The following is a 12431-nucleotide window of genomic DNA, read 5'->3' on the forward strand; positions in this document are numbered from 1 at the left end:
GCTATTTCTATGCATTGTGACACTGAGTTCCGGAGCGTTAAATTAGCTGAAATCGACGGTTTTCCAAAAGTTCTTTCTGACTTATAGGCCTTGTTTATTCTCTGATCTGTGAATATTACGTTTTGATTAAGACGACTAAGGGGGTCAGAGTCTCAGCGCATTGAGAAACACAAGACTCTCGCTATCCTCTGGCGGATCTTCTTGGTCCTTACACCATAAATGATTGGGTTTAACATGGGTGGAACCAGCAGGTAGATATTAGCTATGGTTATATGAATTTGAGGGGCTATGTCGTGGCCGAAGCGATGAGTGAGGAAAGTGAAGACCGCTGTGCTATAAAAGACCAAGATGACACAGATGTGGGAGCTGCAGGTGCTTAGAGCTTTGAGTCCAGCCTCCTTAGTGGGGAGGCTGAGGACAGTCCGGAGGATCAAGGTGTAGGAGGCGACTGTACACATCAGATCAAAGGCCCCTATCATAGAGGCCACGGTGAGGCTGTAGGCTTTGCTCACAAAAGCATCGCCGCAGGAGATTTTGATGATGGCCATGAACTCACAATAAGTATGAGGGATGATGTTGGTTTGGCAAAAAAAGAGAGCCTTCACTATGAACGGGTGAGGCGAGAAAAACACCACAGCCCGAAATACCACGGAAAGACCCATCACTAATACTGCGTTGTTGCTTAGAATGGAGGAATGCCTGAGCGGGTTACATATGGCCACGTAACGGTCAAAGGCCATGGCCAGAAAGAAGCCGGACTCCATGGCTGTGAAAGAATGGATGAAGAACATCTGGGTCAGACAGGCTTCAAAGCTGATCTCTCGCCAGTTGAACCAGAAGATGCTGAGCATTTTGGGCAAGGTGGAGGAGGACAGCACCAGGTCGGTGACAGCCAGCATGGACACGAAAAAGTACATGGGCTCATGAAGGCTCTTCTCTGTCCGGACGACGAAGAGGATCACACAGTTTCCGAAGAAGGCCACGAAGTACATGCAGCCGAAGGGGATGGAGATCCAGCACTGAACGTCCTCCAGGCCAGGAATTCCCAACAGGATGAAAGCGAGCGGGTGAGTCTCATTGGGATAGAGCATGGCCTTCAGCAACGGACATACCGCCCCACCACGGGCTGAAACGAAACATGGATGTTACAGGACATACTTTCATATAACTCGTCTGTTTCCCATGTGACTCTGGGGCGAGTGTCACGCAAACACGTGGGGGGCCATGTTTTTGCATGATCTCTCGCAGGCCCAAGAGCCAAACAATTTACCTAAAGTGTCAGCAATCTGATCGGCAACCAATACTTTACCTTTATCAGTAATATCCCCAAATCATCGGATGCACACATCTTAGAGGGAATATCGATTAATACATTTATTTATATTATTATTATGAATTATACTTTGATTACTGTTATTATTATAAATATCCCTTATTATTGTTACTATAAATATTATATTAATTGCTATTATAATAAACATCACTTTTATTACTATGACTGTTACTATAAATATAACTTTTATCACCATTATAATAAACATTGCTTTTATTACTCTTATTGTAAACATTGCTTTTATAACTATTATTATAAACATTACTTTTATTACTATTACTATAAATATTACTTTTATTACTATCACCGTTATTACTATTACAATAAACATTACTTTTATGGCTATTACTATAAATATGTTTATTACTATTATTATAAACATAACTTTAATACTATTACTGTTATAAATATTGATTACTTTTATTATAAAATAACTTTTATTACTATTAATGTTATAAATATTACTTTTATTACTGTTACTAAAAATATTACTTTGATTGCTCTAAATATATTACTATTATTATAAACATTACCTTTATTACTATTACTGTTGTAAATATTACTTTTATTGCTATTATTATAAACATTACTTTATGACTGTTATAATATTTTATTACTATTACTATATATTATTACTTATTATTACTTATATTACTTTTATTACTATTGATGTTAGAAATATTACTTTTATTATTACTATAAATGTTACTTTTATTATTTCTGTTATAAATATTACATTTATCACTATTATTACTGTTAGCATACATATTACTTTTATTACTATTACTGTTATGAAAATTACTTTTATTATTATTATTATAAACATTACTATTACTATTATTGTAAACATGACTTATATTACTATTACAATAAGTATACGTATTACTATTATTATAAACATTACTTTAATACTATAACTGTTATAATATTTCATTGCTTTATTTATATCGCTATAAATATTACTTTTATTACTGTTGCTATAACTATTACTTTTATTACTATTAAAGTTAAAAATATTACGTTTATTAATATCACTGTTAGAAATATTTAATCACTATTACTGTTAGAATTATTACTTTTATTACTATTACTATGACTTACATTTATTACTATTATTATGAATACTACTTTTATGACTGTTACTATAAATATGGCTTGTATTATTACTATAAATGTTACTTTTATTGCTTTTAGAAATATTATTGCTATTACTAAAAATATTACTTTTATTACTGTTAGAAATATAACTTTTATTAGTATTATTTTACATATTACTTTGATTACTATTACTGTTAGAAATATCACTTTCATTAGTGTTATTGTTACTATAAATATTACTTGTATTATTATTACTATAAATATTACTTTTATCACTATTACTGTTTAAAATATAAATTTTATTACGATTACTATAAATATTACTGTTGTTACTGTTAATATAAATATCACTTTTATCACAGTTTACATATTACTTGTATTGCTGTTATAAATATAGCTTCTATTACTATTACTGTTAGACATATTTTATTACTATAAGTATTACTATAAATATTACTTTTATTACTGGTATTATAAATAATTTATAACTATTATTGTTACTATATATATTACTTTTATTACTATTGCTGTTATTGTACATTTTTTATTACTATTACTATAAATATTACTTTTATTACTGGTATTATAAATAATTTATAACTATTATTGTTACTATATATATTACTTTTATTACTATTGCTGTTATTGTACATTTTTTATTACTATTACTATAAATATTACTTTTATTACTGGTATTATAAATAATTTATAACTATTATTGTTACTATATATATTACTTTTATTACTATTGCTGTTATTGTACATTTTTTATTACTATTACTATAAATATTACTTTTATAACTGGTATTATAAATAATTTATAACTATTATTGTTACTATATATATTACTTTTATTACTATTACTGTTATTGTAGATATTTTATTAGTAGCACTATAAATATTACTTATTACTTTTACTATTATTGTAAATATTTTATTACTGTAAGTATTACTATAAATATTACTTTTATTACTGGTATTATAAATATGCTTTAACTATTACTGTTACTATAAATATTACTTTTATTACTGTTATTGTAAATATTACCCAAACATTGCATCCCAAACACCAGTGTTCTAGCAGGGATTTCAGCAGAGACATTGACCGAAGGAATCAAATATATTGTCAGAGCACCCTGAGAATCTACCACTCCTTCTCCACACCGTGAATCTACCCCTTCACCCCGACAATCTGCTCACCCCCCCCGAGGATCTGCCCATCCCCTTAGAATTACCCCTTTACCCCAGAAACCGCAGTAACCCGGATAATCTGCCCCTTTCTGTGTATTTGGGATAAAACCCTGAGACTTTAGGTTACATCGGATTAGCTCAATTGCAGCATTTCCTACCAAAAGCCTTTTAACCCACGGTGCGGATACCCAAGCCTCGGGAGAATCCTGACAGATTAACTGCAAGGCCCATCATCCATCCCTGATCAATGGGAAAGTTTGCCCCCCCCATAAATTAATCCAGACCCCTAAAGGGACAGTACTCCACTCACCTGAGTGTCTGCTGCAAGTCCAGCCGCCACTCATCCCCAAACCATCTACTCCCAGATATTTATAATCAGACTCCACATCCCAAAGGAGACGTACGTGACCTGCCCACGGCAAGCAGCCAACATGCCATGTCCGCTGGGCACGAATAATGATCACCAACTGCCCCAGGTGAGGGTATTCTTCAGAGGAGCAATTAGAGGAAATCCAATTAGAGCCAATCAGCAGGAGACATTAAGCCGCCACTAACCGATAAACCCACAGTTATTATTTATATATAACAATGTGTGTTATTATTATTTATATATCGCCGCCATACTCCGCAGCGCTGTACAATGTGTGTAATTATTATTTATATATCGCCGTCATACTCCGCAGCGCTGTACAATGTGTTATTATTATTATTTATATATCGCCGTCATACTCCGCAGCGCTGTACAATGTGTTGTTATTATTTATATATCGCTGTCATACTCCGCAGCGCTGTACAATGTGTGTTATTATTATTATTTATATATCGCCGTCATACTCCGCAGCGCTGTACAATGTGTGTAATTATTATTTATATATCGCCGTCATACTCCGCAGCGCTGTACAATGTGTGTTATTATTATTTATATATCGCTGTCATACTCCGCAGCGCTGTACAATGTGTGTTGTTATTATTATTTATATATCGCCGCCATACTCCGCAGCGCTGTACAATGTGTGTAATTATTATTCATATATCGCCGTCATACTCCGCAGCGCTGTACAATGTGTTATTATTATTATTTATATATCGCCGTCATACTCCGCAGCGCTGTACAATGTGTTGTTATTATTTATATATCGCTGTCATACTCCGCAGCGCTGTACAATGTGTTATTATTATTTATATATCACCGTCATACTCCGCAGCGCTGTACAATGTGTGTTATTATTATTTATATATCACCGTCATACTCCGCAGCGCTGTACAATGTGTGTTATTATTATTATTTATATATCGCCGTCATACTCCGCAGCGCTGTACAATGTGTTATTATTATTATTTATATATCGCCGTCATACTCCGCAGCGCTGTACAATGTGTGTTATTATTATTTATATATCGCCGTCATACTCCGCAGCGCTGTACAATGTGTGTTATTATTATTATTTATATATCGCCGTCATACTCCGCAGCGCTGTACAATGTGTTATTATTATTTATATATCGCCGTCATACTCCGCAGTGCTGTACAATGTGTTATTATTATTATTTATATATCGCCGTCATACTCCGCAGCGCTGTACAATGTGTGTTATTATTATTTATATATCGCCGTCATACTCCGCAGCGCTGTACAATGTGTTATTATTATTATTTATATATCGCCGTCATACTCCGCAGCGCTGTACAATGTGTTATTATTATTTATATATCGCCGTCATACTCCGCAGCGCTGTACAATGTGTTATTATTATTATTTATATATCGCCGTCATACTCCGCAGCGCTGTACAATGTGTTATTATTATTATTTATATATCGCCGTCATACTCCGCAGCGCTGTACAATGTGTGTTATTATTTATATATCGCGGTCATACTCCGCAGCGCTGTACAATGTGTTATTATTATTATTTATATATCGCCGTCATACTCCGCAGCGCTGTACAATGTGTTATTATTATTTATATATCGCCGTCATACTCCGCAGCGCTGTACAATGTGTGTTATTATTATTATTTATATATCGGCGTCATACTCCGCAGCGCTGTACAATGTGTGTTATTATTATTTATATATCGCCGTCATACTCCGCAGCGCTGTAAAATGTGTTATTATTATTATTTATATATCGCCGCCATACTCCGCAGCGCTGTACAATGTGTTATTATTATTTATATATCGCTGTCATACTCCGCAGCGCTGTACAATGTGTTATTATTATTTATATATCGCCGTCATACTCCGCAGCGCTGTACAATGTGTTATTATTATTATTTATATATCGCCGTCATACTCCGCAGTGCTGTACAATGTGTAATTATTATTCATATATCGCCGCCATACTCCGCAGCGCTGTACAATGTGTGTTATTATTATTTATATATCGCCGCCATACTCCGCAGCGCTGTACAATGTGTTATTATTATTATTTATATATCGCCGTCATACTCCGCAGCGCTGTACAATGTGTGTTATTATTATTTATATATCGCCGTCATACTCCGCAGCGCTGTACAATGTGTTATTATTATTTATATATCGCCGTCATACTCCGCAGCGCTGTACAATGTGTGTTATTATTATTTATATATCGCCGTCATACTCCGCAGCGCTGTACAATGTGTTATTATTATTATTTATATATCACCGTCATACTCCGCAGCGCTGTACAATGTGTGTTATTATTATTTATATATCGCCGTCATACTCCGCAGCGCTGTACAATGTGTGTTATTATTATTTATATATCGCCGTCATACTCCGCAGCGCTGTACAATGTGTGTTATTATTATTTATATATCGCCGTCATACTCCGCAGCGCTGTACAATGTGTGTTATTATTTATATATCGCCGTCATACTCCGCAGCGCTGTACAATGTGTGTAATTATTATTTATATATCGCCGCCATACTCCGCAGCGCTGTACAATGTGTTATTATTATTTATATATCGCCGCCATACTCCGCAGCGCTGTACAATGTGTGTTGTTATTATTTATATATCGCCGTCATACTCCGCAGCGCTGTACAATGTGTGTTGTTATTATTTATATATCGCCGTCATACTCCGCAGAGCTGTACAATGTGTTATTATTATTTATATATCGCCGTCATACTCCGCAGCGCTGTACAATGTGTTATTATTATTTATATATCGCCGTCATACTCCGCAGCGCTGTACAATGTGTTATTATTATTTATATATCGCCGTCATACTCCGCAGCGCTGTACAATGTGTTATTATTATTATTTATATATCGCCGTCATACTCCGCAGCGCTGTACAATGTGTGTTATTATTATTTATATATCGCCGTCATACTCCACAGCGCTGTACAATATGTGTTATTATTATTTATATATCGCCGTCATACTCCGCAGCGCTGTACAATGTGTTATTATTATTATTTATATATTGCCGTCATACTCCGCAGCGCTGTACAATGTGTGTTATTATTATTTATATATCGCCGTCATACTCCGCAGCGCTGTACAATGTGTGTTATTATTATTTATATATCGCCGTCATACTCCGCAGCGCTGTACAATGTGTTATTATTATTATTTATATATCGCCGTCATACTCCGCACCGCTGTACAATGTGTGTTATTATTATTATTTATATATCGCCGTCATACTCCGCAGCGCTGTACAATGTGTGTTATTATTATTTATATATCGCCGTCATACTCCGCAGCGCTGTACAATGTGTTATTATTATTTATATATCGCCGTCATACTCCGCAGCGCTGTACAATGTGTTATTATTATTTATATATCGCCGTCATACTCCGCAGCGCTGTACAATGTGTGTTATTATTATTATTTATATATCGCCGTCATACTCCGCAGCGCTGTACAATGTGTTATTATTATTTATATATCGCCGTCATACTCCGCAGCGCTGTACAATGTGTTATTATTATTATTTATATATCGCCGTCATACTCCGCAGCGCTGTACAATGTGTGTTATTATTATTTATATATCGCCACCATACTCCACAGCGCTGTACAATGTGTTATTATTATTTATATATCGCCACCATACTCCACAGCGCTGTACAATGTGTGTTATTATTATTATTTATATATCGCCGTCATACTCCGCAGCGCTGTACAATGTGTGTTATTATTATTATTTATATATCGCCGTCATACTCCGCAGCGCTGTACAATGTGTGTTATTATTATTATTTATATATCACCGTCATACTCCGCAGCGCTGTACAATGTGTTATTATTATTTATATATCGCCGTCATACTCCGCAGCGCTGTACAATGTGTGTTATTATTATTTATATATCACCGTCATACTCCGCAGCGCTGTACAATGTGTTATTATTATTTATATATCGCCGTCATACTCCGCAGTGCTGTACAATGTGTGTTATTATTTATATATCGCCGTCATACTCCGCAGCGCTGTACAATGTGTTATTATTATTATTTATATATCGCCGTCATACTCCGCAGCGCTGTACAATGTGTGTTATTATTATTTATATATCGCCGTCATACTCCACAGCGCTGTACAATGTGTGTTATTATTTATATATCGCCGTCATACTCCGCAGCGCTGTACAATGTGTGTTATTATTATTTATATATCGCCGTCATACTCCGCAGCGCTGTACAATGTGTTATTATTATTTATATATCGCCGCCATACTCCGCAGCGCTGTACAATGTGTGTTGTTATTATTTATATATCGCCGTCATACTCCGCAGCGCTGTACAATGTGTGTTATTATTATTTATATATCGCCGTCATACTCCGCAGCGCTGTACAATGTGTGTTGTTATTATTTATATATCGCCATCATACTCCGCAGCGCTGTACAATGTGTGTTATTATTATTTATATATCGCCGTCATACTCCGCAGCGCTGTACAATGTGTTATTATTATTATTTATATATCGCCGTCATACTCCGCAGTGCTGTACAATGTGTGTTATTATTATTATTTATATATCGCCGTCATACTCCGCAGCGCTGTACAATGTGTGTTATTATTATTATTTATATATCGCCGTCATACTCCGCAGCGCTGTACAATGTGTGTTATTATTATTATTTATATATCGCCGTCATACTCCGCAGCGCTGTACAATGTGTGTTATTATTATTTATATATCGCCGTCATACTCCGCAGCGCTGTACAATGTGTGTTATTATTATTTATATATCGCCGTCATACTCCGCAGCGCTGTACAATGTGTGTTATTATTTATATATCGCCGTCATACTCCGCAGCGCTGTACAATGTGTTATTATTATTATTTATATATCGCCGTCATACTCCGCAGCGCTGTACAATGTGTTATTATTATTTATATATCGCTGTCATACTCCGCAGCGCTGTACAATGTGTGTTATTATTATTTATATATCGCCGTCATACTCCGCAGCGCTGTACAATGTGTGTTATTATTATTATTTATATATCGCTGTCATACTCCGCAGCGCTGTACAATGTGTGTTATTATTATTTATATATCGCCGTCATACTCCGCAGCGCTGTACAATGTGTGTTATTATTATTATTTATATATCGCTGTCATACTCCGCAGCGCTGTACAATGTGTGTTATTATTATTTATATATCGCCGTCATACTCCGCAGCGCTGTACAATGTGTGTTATTATTATTATTTATATATCGCTGTCATACTCCGCAGCGCTGTACAATGTGTGTTATTATTATTTATATATCGCCGTCATACTCCGCAGCGCTGTACAATGTGTTATTATTATTTATATATCGCCGTCATACTCCGCAGCGCTGTACAATGTGTTATTATTATTATTATTTATATATCGCCGTCATACTCCGCAGCGCTGTACAATGTGTGTTATTATTATTTATATATCGCCGTCATACTCCGCAGCGCTGTACAATGTGTGTTAGTATTATTTATATATCGCCGTCATACTCCGCAGCGCTGTACAATGTGTGTTATTATTATTTATATATCGCCGTCATACTCCGCAGCGCTGTACAATGTGTGTTGTTATTATTTATATATCGCCGTCATACTCCGCAGCGCTGTACAATGTGTGTTATTATTATTTATATATCGCCGTCATACTCCACAGCGCTGTACAATATGTGTTATTATTATTTATATATCGCCGTCATACTCCGCAGCGCTGTACAATGTGTGTTATTATTTATATATCGCCGTCATACTCCGCAGCGCTGTACAATGTGTTATTATTATTATTTATATATCGCCGTCATACTCCGCAGCGCTGTACAATGTGTGTTATTATTATTATTTATATATCACCGTCATACTCCGCAGCGCTGTACAATGTGTTATTATTATTTATATATCGCCGTCATACTCCGCAGCGCTGTACAATGTGTGTTATTATTATTTATATATCGCCGTCATACTCCGCAGCGCTGTACAATGTGTGTTATTATTTATATATCCCCGTCATACTCCGCAGCGCTGTACAATGTGTTATTATTATTATTTATATATCACCGTCATACTCCGCAGCGCTGTACAATGTGTTATTATTATTATTTATATATCGCCGTCATACTCCGCAGCGCTGTACAATGTGTGTTATTATTATTTATATATCGCCGTCATACTCCGCAGCGCTGTACAATGTGTGTTATTATTATTTATATATCGCCGTCATACTCCGCAGCACTGTACAATGTGTGTTATTATTATTTATATATCGCCGTCATACTCCGCAGCGCTGTACAATGTGTTATTATTATTATTTATATATCGCCGTCATACTCCGCAGCGCTGTACAATGTGTGTTATTATTATTTATATATCGCCGTCATACTCCGCGGCGCTGTACAGTGTGTGATATTATTATTTATATATCGCCGTCATACTCCGCAGCGCTGTACAATGTGTGTTATTTTTATTTATATATCACTGTCATACTCCGCAGCGCTGTACAATGTGTGTTATTATTATTTATATATCGCCGTCATACTCCGCAGCGCTGTACAATGTGTGTTATTATTATTTATATATCGCCGTCATACTCCGCAGCGCTGTACAATGTGTTATTATTATTTATATATCGCCGTCATACTCCGCAGCGCTGTACAATGTGTGTTATTATTATTTATATATCGCCGTCATACTCCGCAGCACTGTACAATGTGTGTTATTATTATTTATATATCGCCGTCATACTCCGCAGCGCTGTACAATGTGTTATTATTATTATTTATATATCGCCGTCATACTCCGCAGCGCTGTACAATGTGTGTTATTTTTATTTATATATCACTGTCATACTCCGCAGCGCTGTACAATGTGTGTTATTATTATTTATATATCGCCGTCATACTCCGCAGCGCTGTACAATGTGTGTTATTATTATTTATATATCGCCGTCATACTCCGCAGCGCTGTACAATGTGTGTTATTATTATTTATATATCGCCATCATACTCCGCAGCGCTGTACAATGTGTGTTATTATTTATATATCGCCGTCATACTCCGCAGCGCTGTACAATGTGTTATTATTATTATTTATATATCGCCGTCATACTCCGCAGCGCTGTACAATGTGTTATTATTATTTATATATCGCTGTCATACTCCGCAGCGCTGTACAATGTGTGTTATTATTATTTATATATCGCCGTCATACTCCGCAGCGCTGTACAATGTGTGTTATTATTATTATTTATATATCGCTGTCATACTCCGCAGCGCTGTACAATGTGTGTTATTATTATTTATATATCGCCGTCATACTCCGCAGCGCTGTACAATGTGTGTTATTATTATTATTTATATATCGCTGTCATACTCCGCAGCGCTGTACAATGTGTGTTATTATTATTTATATATCGCCGTCATACTCCGCAGCGCTGTACAATGTGTGTTATTATTATTATTTATATATCGCTGTCATACTCCGCAGCGCTGTACAATGTGTGTTATTATTATTTATATATCGCCGTCATACTCCGCAGCGCTGTACAATGTGTTATTATTATTTATATATCGCCGTCATACTCCGCAGCGCTGTACAATGTGTTATTATTATTATTATTTATATATCGCCGTCATACTCCGCAGCGCTGTACAATGTGTGTTATTATTATTTATATATCGCCGTCATACTCCGCAGCGCTGTACAATGTGTGTTAGTATTATTTATATATCGCCGTCATACTCCGCAGCGCTGTACAATGTGTGTTATTATTATTTATATATCGCCGTCATACTCCGCAGCGCTGTACAATGTGTGTTGTTATTATTTATATATCGCCGTCATACTCCGCAGCGCTGTACAATGTGTTATTATTATTTATATATCGCCGTCATACTCCACAGCGCTGTACAATATGTGTTATTATTATTTATATATCGCCGTCATACTCCGCAGCGCTGTACAATGTGTGTTATTATTTATATATCGCCGTCATACTCCGCAGCGCTGTACAATGTGTTATTATTATTATTTATATATCGCCGTCATACTCCGCAGCGCTGTACAATGTGTGTTATTATTATTATTTATATATCACCGTCATACTCCGCAGCGCTGTACAATGTGTTATTATTATTTATATATCGCCGTCATACTCCGCAGCGCTGTACAATGTGTGTTATTATTATTTATATATCGCCGTCATACTCCGCAGCGCTGTACAATGTGTGTTATTATTTATATATCCCCGTCATACTCCGCAGCGCTGTACAATGTGTTATTATTATTATTTATATATCACCGTCATACTCCGCAGCGCTGTACAATGTGTTATTATTATTATTTATATATCGCCGTCATACTCCGCAGCGC

The 12431-nt window shown here is 35.7% G+C and overlaps 1 protein-coding gene across 1 annotated transcript; it reads right to left on the reverse strand.

Moving 5' to 3' along the window:
* Positions 1-152: 152 nt before the first annotated feature.
* On the reverse strand, positions 153-1091 carry LOC128473956 (olfactory receptor 52R1-like). Its single transcript, XM_053456178.1, has one exon. It carries the CDS (start codon positions 1089-1091, stop codon positions 153-155), a length of 939 nt encoding a protein of 312 aa, XP_053312153.1.
* Positions 1092-12431: the final 11340 nt, after the last annotated feature.

This window comes from Spea bombifrons, chromosome 2 (genome assembly GCF_027358695.1).
Source record: "Spea bombifrons isolate aSpeBom1 chromosome 2, aSpeBom1.2.pri, whole genome shotgun sequence".
Lineage (NCBI taxonomy): Eukaryota > Metazoa > Chordata > Amphibia > Anura > Pelobatidae > Spea > Spea bombifrons.